Below are 16053 nucleotides of genomic sequence, written 5' to 3' on the forward strand. Positions count from 1 at the left end.
ATGGTGTGAAGTATGCATTCATTCTGTGGCAGAATTGCACAGCGCACTACGTTGGTTGTTGTTTGTCCTTCAAAGTAAAGTTGACAATGTCCATCAATCTGGGGGGCTTTGGGAGGGTGTACATGAGAACAGAAAAAAGAGGAGCAGGAGAAGATCATACAACCCTTGAGCCTGCTCCACCACTCAATATGACCATGGCTGATATTTGGCTTGAACTTCATTTACCCACCCACTCCCATATCGCTTAATTCTCTGTGATCGCAGAAGTCTGTCTATCCCAACCTCAAACATATTTAATGATGGAGCATCCACAACTCTCTGGGATAGAGGCTCCCAAAGATTCCTACAGTCAACAGCAGATAAATCGTGATAAACCATTTGTCATCTTCAATGACGGGGCATATTCCCAGCATTTTCTGTGGTGGAAAAAATCCTGTATCCAGACCTTATGTGAAGAAATGTCTTCTCATTTCATTTCTAAATGATCAACCCTTTATCTTGAAACTGTGTTCCCGTGTTCCAGATTATCCAGCCTGGGGAAACAACCTCCACTCTGTCAAGCCTCTTCAGAATCCTAGACATTTGAATGGGATCACCTCTCATTCTTCTAAACTCCAGAAAATATAGACCCCAATTTATTTCAGCCTCTCATCCCAGGGACTAATCTAATGAATAAGATAAATATTGGGTGCTTGTGATAAAAGGATAGCAATACAATGTGACTTCAATCTACATTGAAACTGAAAAAATTAGACTGGCAGTAATAGCCTGGACAAAGAGTTCATTGAATGCTTTAGAGATTGGTTCTGCAATATGCTGCTCTAAGAAACTATCAGGAAGCAAGTTATATTAGAGGTAGTATTGTGGAATGTGACAGGATTAATTAATAACCTCAGAGTAAAGGCACCTCCTAAGTGGCTGCGGCCACAGTATGATTTAATTTTACATCTAGTTAGAAAGGGAGAAGAATGGGTCTTAGACTAGTATTTTGAACTTAAATAAGGACAACAAACTGCACGTGAAACCTGAGTAGCTGAAGTATGCATCAATAAAGAAACTGTGGAAGATATTTAAGGGAATATTTCAGAATACTCAGAATAATTATATTCCTACTTTATAGACAAGTTCTAAAGAGAAGGTCCATTATCCATGGTTAACTAAAGAAGTTAGGGAAAGCATCAAGCTTAAGGAAAAAGCATATAACTGGACAAAGACGAATGGCAGGTCAACATGTAAAAAGAATGGCAGAGAATGAATAAAATGTTAACCTGAAGAAAAAAGTTAGAAGAAGCTACAAATGTAAATGGATAGCAAGGGGTTCTACAGGTATCTAAAAAGAAAAAAGTAAGTAAAGTTAGCATTGATTGAGAGTGAGAATGGGAAGTTAATAATAGATAATAAGGAAATGGCAGATGGAATGAACAAATATTATGCTTTTGTCCACATTATACAGGATACAAAAACTGTAATAGCTGTAAATCAGGAGGTGGAGGGGAGAGGAACTTGGTGCAGTTACATTCACTAGGGAAGCAGTACTGAACAAACTGATGGAGCTGTGGCCCGATAAGTCTCCGGGTCCAGATGGACTTCCTCCTAGGTTCTTAAAGAGGTGGCCAATAAGGTAGCAGATACGTTGGTGTTAATTTAGCAAAATTCTCTAGATTCTGGAAAGGTTCCATCAGACTGGAAAGTAGCAAATATTTACTCCCCTACTCAAGAAGGGAGGAAGGCAGAAAACAGGAAACTATAGGTCAGTTAGCTTGCCATCTGTCATGGGGGAAGGAGTTAGAATCGCTCACTAAAGAGGTTAAAGCTGGGCACCTGAGTAACTCAAGGTAATTGGGAAGAGTCAGCATGGTTTTGTGAAAGAAAAATCATGTTTCTCCAATTTCTCAGTGTTCATTTGAAGGAGTAACATGCTGTGAATCAAGGGGAACCGGTGGATGTATTGTACTTGGATTTCCGGAAGGCATTTGATAAGATGCCACATCAAAGGTTATTGTGGAAAATAAAAGCTCATGTTACAGAGGGTAACATATTGGCATGGATAGGAGATTGGCTGGCTGGCAGGAAACAGAGAGTATGCATAAATTGATTTTTTTCTGATTGGCAGGATGTGATGAATGGAATCTTGCAGGGGTTTGAGCTGGGGCCTCAACTTTTTACAATTTACGTCAATGACTTAAATGAGGGGAGTGAAGGCATGGTAGCTAAATTTGTAGATAACACAAAAATAGGTAGGAAAGTATGTTGTGAAGTGGACATAAGGGGCAGGATTTTATGGCCTTGCTCATCCGGAAACCATAAAATCCCATCCGAGGTCAATAGACTTTTGCATGGTCTATGTCCCGCCCGCAATGATTCCTGTGGCGGACAAGATTATAAAATTCCGGCCACGGAGTATGCAGATGGAAATGGATGAGTTGAGTGAGTGGGCAGGTGGCTATAATGTGGGAAAATGTGCAGTTTTTCACTATGGAAGGAAGAGTGAGAAAGCAGAGTATTACCTAAAAGGAAAAAAAACTAGAATTCCAAGGTGCAGAGGGATCTAGGTATTCTCATGCATGAGTCATTTTCTATGGTGCAGCACATACAAAGCTAATGGAATGCTATCCTTTTTGCAAGAGGAATTGAACATAAAAGTAAAAGATGTTGGATGGGACTTTCTGGCCACACTCACCCCAAGACCAGGATTTTCCGGCCACACTTGCTCCAAGACCGGAAAATCCTGCCTGAGGTCAACGGACCTTTGCATGGTCTGCCCCGCCCGCTATGTTTCCCGTGGTGGACAGGACGAGAGAATCCCAGCCGTTATGCTTCAGTTATACAGGGCTTTGGTGAGACCACATCGCGAATATGGTGTGCAGTTTTGGTCTCTATTTAAGGAAGGATGTAAATTCATTGGAAGCAGTTCAAAGAAGGTTTCCTAGATTGATATCTGGAATGAGTGAGCCTTATGAGGAAAGGTTGGACAGACTGGGCTTGTTTCCACTGGAGTTTAGAAGAGTGAGGGCTGACTTGATTGAAGTATATAAGATCCTGAATGGTCTTGACAGGATGGTGGTGGAAAGACTATTTCTTCTTGCGACTGAGTCCAGATTCTTGGAGACATTGTTTTAAAATTAGGATAGAGATGCGGAGAAATATTTTCTCTGAGGGTTGTGCGACCTTTGAACTCTCTGCCTCATTGATTGAAGATTAGCGAGCTAACATGGATTGGAGATTAGCTAGCTAACAGCAAGCAGAGTTGGCATAAATGGGTCTTTTTCAGGTTAGCAGGATGTGACGAGTGGTGTGCCACACGGATCACTGCTGGGGTGTCAACTTCTTAAAATTTATATAAATGATTTGGATGAAGGGACTGAAGACACAGTTGCTAAATTTGCTGAGGACACAAAGATGGGTAAGAAAGTAAATTGTGAAGAGGATATTAAGGAGGCTACAAAGGGCATAGACTGGTTAAGTGAGTGGGCAAAAATCTGAAAATGGAGTATAGTGTGGACAAATGTGATATTGTCCATTTTGACAGGAAGAATAAAAGTGAAATTTATTAATCAAATAGTGAGAAATTGCGCAGAAGGACCTCAAAAGGCAATGGATTAGAGTCTTTGAATACTTTGAAGGCAGTGACTCTCTAGATTCTTGATGAACAAAGGGGTGAAAGGTTATTCGGGGTAGGCCGGAATGTGGGGTAGAGGTTACAATCAGCTCAGCCATGATCTGATGGCAGAGCAGGCTCAAGGGGTCAAGTGACTACTCCTGCTCTTAATTTGTATGTTTGCATGCCTCAGGTAGGGTCAGTGAATACTTTCAAGGCGGAGATAGATAGATTTTTATTAGGCAAGGGAATCTAAGGTTATTGGGGATAGATGGGAATGTGAAACTCAAAATACAGACAGATCAGCCGTGGTGCTGTTGAATGGTGGAGTAGGCTCGAGATGCGGAATGGCCTACCACTGCCCCTATTTCATATGTTCTTATGTACTTCCTCTATCACAAGTATATCTTTCCTTAATTTTGAAGAGCAAAACTGCACACAGTATTCCAGGTGTGGTCTCACCAAAGTCATGTCCAAGGCTTTCTTATTCTTGTATTTCAATCCTCTTGCAATAAAGGGGATTTGATTTCCTAATTGCTTGCTGTACCTGCACACTTGCTTTATTTTTTTGTGTGAGCACACACCAAATCTCTCTGAACATCAACATTAACAAGTTTCAGATCTTTTAAAACCATTCTATTTTTCTATTCTTATGAAGGAAGTGAAAACCTCACACTTCCCCATATTATACTCCATCTGCCATCTTATTGTCAACTCATTTAACCTGTCTATATCTCTACATTGTCTGTATTGTGGTGCTCCCTGGTCATATCCTGCCAACCTGAATACGCCCCATTTATCCTTAATCTATTTTCTGTCTATTACCCAATCCTCTATCCATGCTAATATATTATTTCCAACTCCATGAACCCTTATTTTGCTAAGAAGCCTTTTGTGCAGTACCTTATACAAAGAACAAAAACAATTACAGCACAGAAACAGGCCTTTCGGCCCTCCAAGCTGGCGCCGACCATGCTGCCCGACTGAACTAAAACCCCCTACCCTTCCGGGGAAAAGAACAAAGAAAATCTTTTGAAAATCCTGTTATACTACATCTACTAGTTCCCCTTTACCTATCCTACTAGTTGCATCCTCAAAAAATTATATTAAATTTGTCAAACAATACTTTGCTTTAGTAAAACCATGTTGACTTGTTCTAATCATACGACGCATTTCCAAGTGCTTTGAGACTTCCTTAATAATAGATTCCATTATTTTCCAACAATGGATTTTCGGCTAATTGGCCTATAGTTCACTGTTTCTCTTTCCCTCATTTCTTGAAAAATGGTGTAACATTTGCCAATTTCTGATCTAGTGGAACTATTGCTGAATCTAAGGAATTTTAGTAAATCATAGCAAGTGCATCCATTATCTCTGCAGTTATCTCTTTTAGAAACTTTGGGTTATCAGATCCTGGGGATTTGTCAGATTTGTGTCCCATAAGATTCTCCAATACTTCATCTGTGCTAATATTAATTTCCCTCATTTTCTAGCTTGTTTTAGCCTATAGTTTACCGTCTATTTCTGGTTTGTAACTTTTGTCTTCTACTGTGAAGACAGACACAAACTATTTGTTCAATGCCTCCACCATTTCCTACTTCCCCATGATAATTTTTCCTGTCTGTTTCTAAGAGACCTATGTTTACTTTAGCTACTCTCTTCCTTTTCATACACTTTAACAGCGAATATGTTTTCATATTTCTGGCTGCTTTGCTCTATTCTATTACTTTTTTTTCTTTTTTTCCCCTTTTTATCAACTTTTTGGTGGCCCTTTGTAGTTGTCTAAAGTACTCCCAATCCTCAGATTTGCTACTATTCTTTGAAGCATTATAAGCCTCTTCTTTTAATCTAATATCTTTAAACTCCTTAGTAAGCTACAGATGAATCCTTCTCGCTGCATTTTTATTTTTCAATGGAATGTGTTTTTGTTAAACATTTTAAATTTTTCTTGAAATGTTTTCTTTAAACATTTTAAATTGTTTATTTAACTCCATGCCTTTCAGTCCATTTTCCCAATCAACCTTAGCTAACTCTCACCTCACACCTATGTTGTTGGCTTTGGTGTAACTTTAACATTCTTGTTTGTGATTGGAGTATATTATTTTCAACTTAATGTGGAATTCAATTGTATTATTATCACTATTTCCCAGTGAATCTTTTACTATGAATTTACTAATTAATTCTGTCTCATTGCACAATAATAGATTTTATCCCTGGTCGGTTCCACAAAATATTGTTCCAGAAAACTGTCACAAAAGTGTTCTGGAAACTCTCCTTTGCTAATTTGATTTGTCCAGTCTATATGAAGTCCCCCACAATTATTACATTGCCTTTGCCACAAGCTCCAACGACTGTGCCATCGTGCTGCCCCAGTCAGCCACCTGGGGTAGCACAGTGGTTAGCACTGCTGCCTCACAGCACAGGGACCAGGGTTTGATTCCCAGCTTGGATCACTGTCAGTGCAGAGTTTGAATGTTCACCCTGTGTCTGCATGGGTTTCCTCCAGGTGCTCCATTTTCCTCCCACAGTCGAAAAGATGTGCTGGTTAGGTGCATTGGCTATGCTAAATTCTCCTTCAGTGTACCTGAACAGGTGCCGGAGTGTGGCAACTAGGAGATTTTCACAGTAACTTCATTGCAATGTTATGTAAGCCTACTTGTGACACTAATACATAAACTTTAAAACAATAATTACTTGGTTAATGCTCTATCCAACAGTATAACTACTGTTTGGAGCCTATAAACTATTTCCATCAGTGTTTTTTAACTTTTGCTATTCCAAACTTCCATTTATACTGATTCTACTTCCTGAGTTTTCTGAGCCAATTTCCTTTCTATTGTAGCTGGGTGTTAAGGCCAACCTGTGCCAAGGTGGCTGTGCTGCAAATAGGATAGGATACTGCTGATGATTATGTTTTGGGCAAGCTGCTGGCTCAGGATTTCCTCTCCTTGTACTTTTCTCTCTGACTCTGACTCTGATATGCACTTGCTTTCAATGGAGGTCACATCCTCTTTTAATGGGTTGTGCCAGCTACAGCAATCCCGGACAAGCATATTGCTTAGGGCACCTTCAGAGGCACCCAGTCTGGAACTGGCATAAAACCCCACTCCAGAGGCAACTTGGTTTCAGACCCCTCTGTTAATAAGTTCATAAGATATAGGAGCAGAATTAGGCCATTCGGTCCATCAAGTCCGCTCCACCATTCGATCATGGCTGATATGCTCCTCATCCCCATAACTCTACAACCCATTACCAATTAAAAATCTATCTAACTGCTCCTTAAATTTACTCACTGTCCCAGCATCCACAACACTTTGGGGTAGCAATTTCCACAGATTGACAACCCTTTGGGAGAAGTAGTTTCTCCTCAACTCTTTTAAATTTGCTACCCCTTATCCTAAGACTATGACCTCTCGTCCTAGAATGCCCCACATGAGGAAGCATCCGCTCCATGTCTACTTTATCCATACCTTTTATCATTTTGTTTACCTCAATTCAATCTCCCCTCATTCTTCTAAATTCCAGACAGTATAAAAGTAAAGTTTATTTCTTTATTAGTCACAAGTAAGGCTTGCATTAACATTGCAATGAAGTTACTGTGAAATTCCCCTGGTTGCCACACTCTGACTTCTGTTCGGGTCAATGTACCTAACCAGCATGTCTTTCAGATTAGGCCTAAACTGTTCAATCTCTCTCCATAAGACAAACCCCTCATCTCTGGAATCAATCTAGTGAACCTCCTCTGAACTGCCTCCAATGCCACTACATCTTTCTCAAATAAGGGGACCAAAACTGTGCACAATACTCCAAGTGCGGCCTCACCAATGCCTTGTATAGTTGCAACAATACTTCCTTACCTTTATATTCTATTCCTTTAGCTATAAATGCAACATTCCATTTGTTTTCTTTATTATCTGCTGTACCTGCATGCTAGTTTTCTGTGACTCATGAATGAGGACACCCAGATCCCTCTGCACCGAAGCACCCCGAAGTCTCTCCCCATTTAGATAATAAGTCACCTTCCCATTTTTCCGACCAAGGTGCATGACCTCACATTTATCCACATTAAATTCCATCTGTCGCATTTTGGCCCACTCACCTAACCTATCTATATCCATTTGTAAGGTTCTTATTTTCTCATTGCAACTTACTGTCCCGCCTATTTTTGTGTCAAGGGCAAATTTGACTAAAGAGCCTTCAATCCCTGTATCCAAGTCATTAATATAGATTGTAAATAGCTGAGGCCCAAGGACCGAACCCTGTGGTACCCCACAGGTTACTTCTTGCCATCCAGAAAAATCCCATTTATCCCCAACTCTCTGTCTTCTGTCCATCAGCCAGTCACCTATCCAAGCTAATAAATTACCCCTAATCCCATGTGATTTAACCTTGTGAATTAACCTTTTGTGTGACACCTTATCAAACGCCTTCCGGAAGCCCAGATATACTACATCAACAGGATCCCCATTATCCATTTTGCTTGTTACACCTTCAAAGAACTCTAGCAAATTAGTCAAACATGATTTGCCCTTCATAAAACCATGCTGACTCGACTCTGGTGGATAGCATTTTGACTTTCCAAATGTCCTGATATTGCTTCCTTGATAATTGACTCTAACACTTTCCCAACAACAGATGTTATACTAACTGATCTGTAATTTCCCACATTTTGCCTCCCTCCCTTTTTGAATAATGGCGCTACATTAGCATTTTTCCAATCCACCGGAACCTTTCCCATGTCCAGGGAATTTTGGAATATTATAACCAATGGATCCACTATCTCTGCTGCCACTTCCTTTAATATCCTAGGATGTAGGCCATCAGCCTGGGGGACTTGTCTGCCCTCAATCCCAATAGTTTGCTAAATACCTTTTCCCTATCGATGTTGATTGTTCTAAGTTCTACCCTTTCTATTACCTCCGACTTGCCCATTCCTATAGGAATGCTAATACTGTCATCCACCATGAAAACTGAGGCAAAGTATTGATTTAGCATCTGTACCATTTCAGTGTTCCCCACTATTAACTCTCTGGTATCATCTTCTAAGGGACAAACATTCACCCTAGCGACTCTCTTCCCTTTTATATACCTATAGAAGCTTTTGCTATCCTTCTTGATATTTTGTGCTAGTTTTCTTTTGTAATTTACCTTAGCTCTTTCTATTACTTTTTTAGTATCCCTTTGTTTATGTTTGAAAATTTCCCAATCTTCCAGCCTGCCATTGGCCTTTGCAATATAGTATATCTTAGTTTTTGTCTTTATACTGTCCTTGACCTCCTTGTTTAGCCATGGATGTTTTTTACCCCCCTTACCATCTTTCTCCCTGTCTGGGATGTATTGAGTATCTCCTTAAACAACTGTCACTGCTCATCCGCTGTCCGACCTTTTAGCCTTCCTGCTCACTCTACTCGGGCCAAATCTGTCCTCCTGCCGATGTAATTTCCTTTGTTTAATTCCAGAACGCTAGTGTGGGACTCCACTTTCTCACCCCCAAACTGAATTTTGAATTCTAACATACTATGGTCACTACTCCTTAGAGGATCCTTAACTATGAGGTCATCAATTAATCCCTCCTCGTTACACAATACCAAATCCAGAGTAGCTTGCACCCTGGTTGGCTCCACAAAATACTGTTCCAAGAAACAATCTCTAATACGTGCAATGAACTCTGCCTCCAGGCTACCCTTGGCAATTTGATTCTCCCAATCTTTGTGCATATTAAAATCACCCATGATTATTACCATACCTTTCTTGCAAGCCCCCAGTATTTCCTGGTTGATACTGTGCCCCACTGCAGAACTACTGCTTGGGGACCTATAGATTACTCCTACCAAGTACTTCTTTCCTTTGCTATTTCTTATTTCTACCCAGACTGATTCCACATCTTGATCTCCCGTGCTTATGTCATTTCTCATGACAGCACTGACCCTTTTCTTCACCAGCAAAGCTACACCACCTTCCTTTCCTTTCAGTCTATCTTTCCGAAATGCTGAGTACCCTTGGATATTCAATTCCCAGGCCTGGTCTCCTTGTAACCATCTCTCAGTAATCGCCACCAAATCATACCCTTTTGTTTTTATTTGCGCCATGAGCTCATTAATTTTGTTCTGAATACTTCGTGCATTTAGATACAAAGCTTTTAAATTTGTTCTACTGGTAAATTTCCCTACTCTTTTATAATTCCTTGGTGCATAAAGACATTCACCCATTCTGTCCCTCACTTTTATTGTCTGGTAGCCATCTGCCACATCGCTAACCTGCACTCTTACCTCCTCCTTTAATTTGGGTTTTCTAATTTCCCCTACAACTGAACCCCTCCCTCCCTATTCAGTTTAAAGCCCTGTGGAACTGGATTGTGAATGGCTGAAATTTGTGCTAAGTGTGGGAGCCAGTTCTTCAGGTGCTCACTGGCTAAATCTGTGACAGATAAAGACACTGCTGGAGGCTGCTCTGAGCTCACCCACTTACCCCCTGTTATGATAATACCTACTTTATTGTGGAACCAGGAGGTGCAGCGGTGTCAATCCCCTCTCCCCCACCATCCCTACATTAAACAAATGAACCACAGCTAACTACCACTTGCCTCCTCCTGCACACCTTTCCTGCATTCATTGTTCTGATTGCTTCTAAAAAGAGACATGTTGCCAAAACTTTTCTTCTTGCAGAACAAATATAAGAATGCCAAATTTCAAACAATTAATAATTTACATTACATGCGGAAAAGTTGCTGATTGGTGGGCAAGTTGACTCTGGTCAAGGTGTTGCCATGGAGAAAGCACCAGGGAGCTATAATTCTCCCAGGCTTTTGGGAAATTCAAAATTGATGCACAATTTAAACATATTCCTTTTGTTTGCAGAGGCGTATGAATATATGCCACTTATAGCAAGTGTAAATGAAAAAGGTGATGAGCGCGACTGGATGATCTTAAATTGACTGTTAGTGTAGCTATTAGCACACTCAGGATTGTTCAAAAAGTGCTGCCCAATTGTGGAATCATATCTGACGGTGGACATTTTGTTTTGAGTTTTGCAAGCTCAGGCTGGTCGAGTACAGTCTGCACTTTGCCTGTTATGAACAACTGAAGGAACATGCTGTTTTCTGTCTAATTACCTGCTCTGTCTGTGTGAGAGCAAGTCAGTATCACTGAATCTTTGATGATATTTTGTCCTTTTATTCAAGGATTTGTTTGCCAGTGAGAGGCCCAACGCACTTCGATTTAAGGAACAGCTGGTTGATTCTGCTCGCATGAAGTGGCCTCTCCTGTTTTCCAGGTTTTTTGAAGCTACAAAATTTTCAGGTAGTGTGTGTGCGTGCGCGCGCGCGTGTGCATGTGTAGTAGGAGTAGAAGCGGGACATCTTACTTGTATCTAAACTGTCTATTCCTTTTGTAAGTTTTAATGAGATCACCTCTCATTCTTCGAAGCTCTGGGGAATACAAGTCCAGTTTCCCCAATCTCTCTCTTAATAGAACAGTCCTGCCATCCCTGGAACAAGTCTTTGTTGCACTCCCTCTGACAATAAAATCCTTTCTAAGGTAAGGGGACCAAAACTGCACGCAATACTCCAGGTGCAGTCTAACCAAGGCTCTATACAATTGAAATTAGACATTACTACTCCTGCACTGAAGTCCTTTTGTAATAAAGGCCAACATACCATTAGCCTTCCTATTTGTCTGCTGCACCTGCACATTAACCTTCAGTGACTTATCGATGAGGGCACCCTTTGAACATTTACATTTTCTAAACTCTTACCATTTAAGAAATACTCTGCATATCTGTTCCACTTACCAAAGTGGATAAGCTTAGATTTTTTCACATTATATTCCATCTTCCATGTTCTTGCCCACTCACTAAGTCTGTCAAAATCCCTTTGAAGACACTATGCATCCTCCTCACAGCACATATTCCCACCTAGTTTTGAGTCCTTCGTGAACTTGGAGATATTACTTTTGGTCCCGACATCCAAATCATTGATATATATTGTGAACAGTTGGGGCCTAAGTACTGATCCTTTCAGTGCCCCACTAGCCAACATGAGAATTACCCATTTATTCTTACTCTGTTTTCTGCCTGTTCAGGAATCCTTAATCCATTACCTCCTATCCCACATGCTTTCATTTTGCTAACCAACCTCCTGTGGAGGACTTTATCAAAGGCCTTCTGAAAACCCAGATATATTACGCCCACTGATTCCAATCATAACATCTTCAAAAAACTCCAATAGGCTCTTCAAGCATGATTTCCCATTTATAAATTCATGTTGACAATGCCGATTCAGATCATTGTTATCTAAGTGTCCATTTATCACATCCTTTAGAACAGATTCCAGCATTTCCCCACTACTGATGTAAGGTTAACAGGTCTATAGTTCCCCATTTTCTCTCACTCCCTCCCATCTTAAATCATAGATCATAGAAATCATAGAAACCCTACAGTGCAGAAGGAGGCCATTCGGGCCATCGAGTCTGCACCGACCACAATCCCACCCAGGCCCTACCCCCACATATTTACCCGCTAATCCCTCTAACCTACACATCCCAGGACTCTAAGGGGCAATTTTTAACCTGGCCAATCAACCTAACCCGCACATCTTTGGACTGTGGGAGGAAACCGGAGCACCCGGAGGAAACCCACGCAGACACGAGGAGAATGTGCAAACTCTACACAGACAGTGACCCGAGCCGGGAATCGTGGGTGACATTTGCTACCTTCCAATCTGCAGGAACAATTCCAGAATCTAATGTGCCTTAAAGATATATATGATTCCGTAATCTCTATAATAATTCTTTAAAGACTACCCACTACATATGCCTGTCCTACCTTCTAATATATTTTCTAAATCTACCTCAATCAATTTGCCCCTCATACCGTCATTATTCCCTTTATTCAAATTTAACACCCTGTCCTCAGATTGAACTTCCTCACTTTCAAACAGAATGTAAAACTTTATCATATTATGATCACTTATCCCTAAAGGTTCTTTAGACCAAGATTATCAATTAGTCCTTTCTCATTATGTAATAATAAGTGTAAAATAGTCTCTTTTTTGGCCAGTTCCTCAACATACTGCTCTAACAAACCATCCCGAACACTCTCCAGTATCAGTGCTCTTTAGGTTTACCCAGTCCATATGCAGTTTGAGGTCATCCATGATTACTAAATTATCCATGCTACACGCTTCTCAAATCTCCTGATAAATACCATACTCCACACTACCACTAATGTTTGGTAGCCTATAAACAACTTCTACGAATGTTTTCTGCCCTTTGCTTCTTCTTAGTTCCACCCAAACAGATTCCAATTAAAACAAAAGCAAATTACTGCGAATGCTGGAATCTGAAACCAAACGAGAAAAAAAAAGAAAAAATGTTTTGTTCTTCCGACCGAAGATCCTCCCTTATGAATGTATTGATCCCATCCCTTATTATCAATGCAACAGGGGAGGCAGTGGTGCACTGGTATTGTCATTGGACTAGTAATCCAGAGACCCAGAGCAATGCTCTGAAGACCCAGGTTTGAATCCCACCATGGCAGATAGTGAAATGTGAATTCAATAAAATTCAGGGATGGGAAAAACATGTTGATCCAGCCAGCGACACCCACATTCCATGAACAAATTTTTAAAAACACCACTTTTTCTTTTTATTGTCCTTCCTATATGTCAAATTCCTTGAACATTCAGCTCCCAGTCTTGGTCACCCTGTCGCCATGTTTCCATAATGACTATTAGATCATAACCATTTGCCTCTATTTGTGCCTTTAAGTCAGCTACCTTGTTGCAAATGCTACATACATTCATGTGGAATGCCCTTAACTTTTTATCATTATTCCACATTCTATGCCTAATTGATGCTCACCTGTCTTCCCATTTCACCTGCTATTTTTCTACTACCACTCTGCTTCCTATAACCACCTTTACTTCCTTCCAATTTAAGCTATTGAGGTACCCCTCAAGTTCTCATCCTCCTGACAAACTAGTTTAAACACCCACCGCCGAGTAAATCTCCCTTAAAAGATGTTCATCCAGGACCTGCGGTCTCTACAAGTGGAATTCATGTTGTTGTACATGGAGAAGATGACTGAGATTGCAATTTGAAAAAGCAGTTTGCTGCTTGCTGATTGTTAATAAAGGGATTAAAGCAAGGCAGAGACCTTTGCAGTCACAACCAGCTTTAACAGTGAACAGTAACCGACGCTCTTGTTCTCCTCTAGGACCCACCTTACCGAAGAACCAGCTGGTGGTGGCGGTTAACTGGGTTGGCATGAGCTTCGTGGACAAAAACGAGAAACTCCTCTTGAAACTCTTATACCCGGAAATTACTGGAGTAAACACAAACAGGTGAGAGGTTAAATGGAGCACATGCCCCGTGTGCTTTACTCCACCCAGTGCCTGCAAATCTTTCCATCTCTACATTACAGCACTTTCCTCTCAACACAGCAGTACTGTGCGTACCCCCGCCCCACCACCCACCCCACCCCTGAATCTCTCCTCTCAATATCCCTCTCCTCACCTTAAACTACAGTCTGGGTTGATGTTAAGTTAATGGTTTCAGTCGAAGTCAGTCAGACTTAGTAATTGGGCAGGATTAGGCTGTGGCACAGAAACAGGCCATAGAGGAGAATTTTGATCACCTATGTCAAATTTGTAGAAAGGTCTGAGTCTGAGGGCCTCGTAGGTGGTCAAACGGTGATTTTTGAGTAGCTGACCTTAGTGCTGACGGTGGGTTGGAAACTGAACTGGAGAGATTCTAACCAGTCAGATGAGGGTGAGACGGATGAATATTTAATGACCTTGGAGAATAAGTAGAGGCCAGACATTGAGTGGTTGTCTGCAAGGATGGAAACATCAATGGTTAAATTGGAGGTTTGATAGGGCTGTGAACTAAGCTTGAAGTTGGGGCAAGGGGGGCAAAGATTGGCAAACATGGTGCCAGGAGGATAAAGTTGGTCATTATAAGTTGGGTTTGAAAGAGGGTGGAGGGAACATTTGGTGATCTTTCTGAAGGGTAATAAAACTTTGTTGAGAAATTCCTGCTTCTTGTGGTCCAACCAGCAATGTGTTTGTGTGCTGGTATGATTGTGGTGTTGTTTTGCGTGTTTGGTATTTATTCTGCCTGTTAATGGATGTTTTCCCACTCAGGGCTTCGAAGATGTATGGCCAGAGTGTCACAGTGACCACCCTACAGGGGGAGAAGTACACCTTGATGTCAGGATATGCAGAAGATATTGCTGATCTGATAGTCATGTTCCTGAATGGTTTGAAGATGAGATCGGAGTATGCAGTAACACTGCACAGCAGCACCAAACAAGGTACAGGGAGTCACACGTCACCTTACCTGCATTTCCACGGTAGTGCAGGCAAATATTCCACCTGCGATTGAGTTGGTTTTCCATTGCCACTCAAGGCAGACAGAAGCGGCAAATGGGTCCAAGACCACTGATGTGAGCTTTTCGCCCTCTGGCACCATTATAGGTAGTGAAAACCCAACTATAGAGTCATGGAGTTGTACAGCACAAAAAAGAGGCCCTTCAGCCCATCTTGTCTGTGCTGGCCATCATGGACCTAGCCCTCTTAATCCCATTTCCCAGCATTTGGTGCACAGTTTTGTTTGCTATGGTGTTTCAAGTGTTCATGGGGAGATGCGTTCAGATAACACGCTTGCTGTGGCTCAGTAGCAGTCTTGCCTCTGAGTCCAGGGATTGTAGATTCAAGTCCCACTGCGGAGACTGGAGTGCACAATTTTGGCTGAAACGCCAGCGCAGCACCGAGGGAGCCCTTGTCTACCCTGTCAGGGAATGTAAAATATTCCATGGCTCTGTTTTGAAGAAGGGCACTCTTTAATTTTAAGATTTCATTAGACATCAAAGAGCAAGTGTGTTGAGGAGCCCTCATTGTCACCTGCCTCCCTCAGTAGGGACAGAAACTGAGAAAGGAGGAGGAGGGATTGAAAAACAAGGAAAAGCAATGCAAGAGTGAAAGACAGAACAGAATAAATGACATAAAATGTAGTAAATTGGCTGCAAACACTTTGGGACATTCTAAGATTGTGAAATGTGTTATTGAAATGCAAGTCCTTTTTGTGTGCAGAATTATATATTGTCATTGCTTCTAAGTCTAACTGTTCTCTCTGCTGTGCCTGTCCCTACAGTCTAACCCTTCGTCCCAGCAGACTAATCCTCTGTCCCTACAGACTAATTCCATGCTTTGTAGAATCATAGAATCCCTACAGTGCAGAAGGAGGCCATTCGGCCCATCGAGTCTGCACCGACCACAATCCCACCCAGGCCCTATCCCCGTAACCCTACATATTTACCGTGCTAATCCCCCTAACACTAAGGGGCAATTTTAGCATGGCCAATCAACCTAACCCACACATCTTTGGACTGTGGGAGAAACCGGAGCACCCGGAGGAAACCCACATAGACACGGGGAGAACGTGCAAACTCCACACAGA

General features: G+C 41.4%; 1 protein-coding gene across 1 annotated transcript in view; it reads left to right on the plus strand.

Moving 5' to 3' along the window:
* The window catches only part of LOC144491833 (unconventional myosin-VIIa-like), a 162924-nt gene that overhangs the window by 92699 nt on the left and 54172 nt on the right, over positions 1-16053 (plus strand). Inside the window, exons 32-34 of the mRNA XM_078210126.1 lie at positions 10779-10896; positions 13811-13937; positions 14739-14908. Of these exons, the coding sequence (XP_078066252.1) occupies positions 10779-10896; positions 13811-13937; positions 14739-14908 (415 nt within the window). The remainder of the gene's footprint in view (positions 1-10778; positions 10897-13810; positions 13938-14738; positions 14909-16053) is intronic.

Source organism: Mustelus asterias, chromosome 3, assembly GCF_964213995.1.
Source record: "Mustelus asterias chromosome 3, sMusAst1.hap1.1, whole genome shotgun sequence".
NCBI classification, from domain to species: domain Eukaryota; kingdom Metazoa; phylum Chordata; class Chondrichthyes; order Carcharhiniformes; family Triakidae; genus Mustelus; species Mustelus asterias.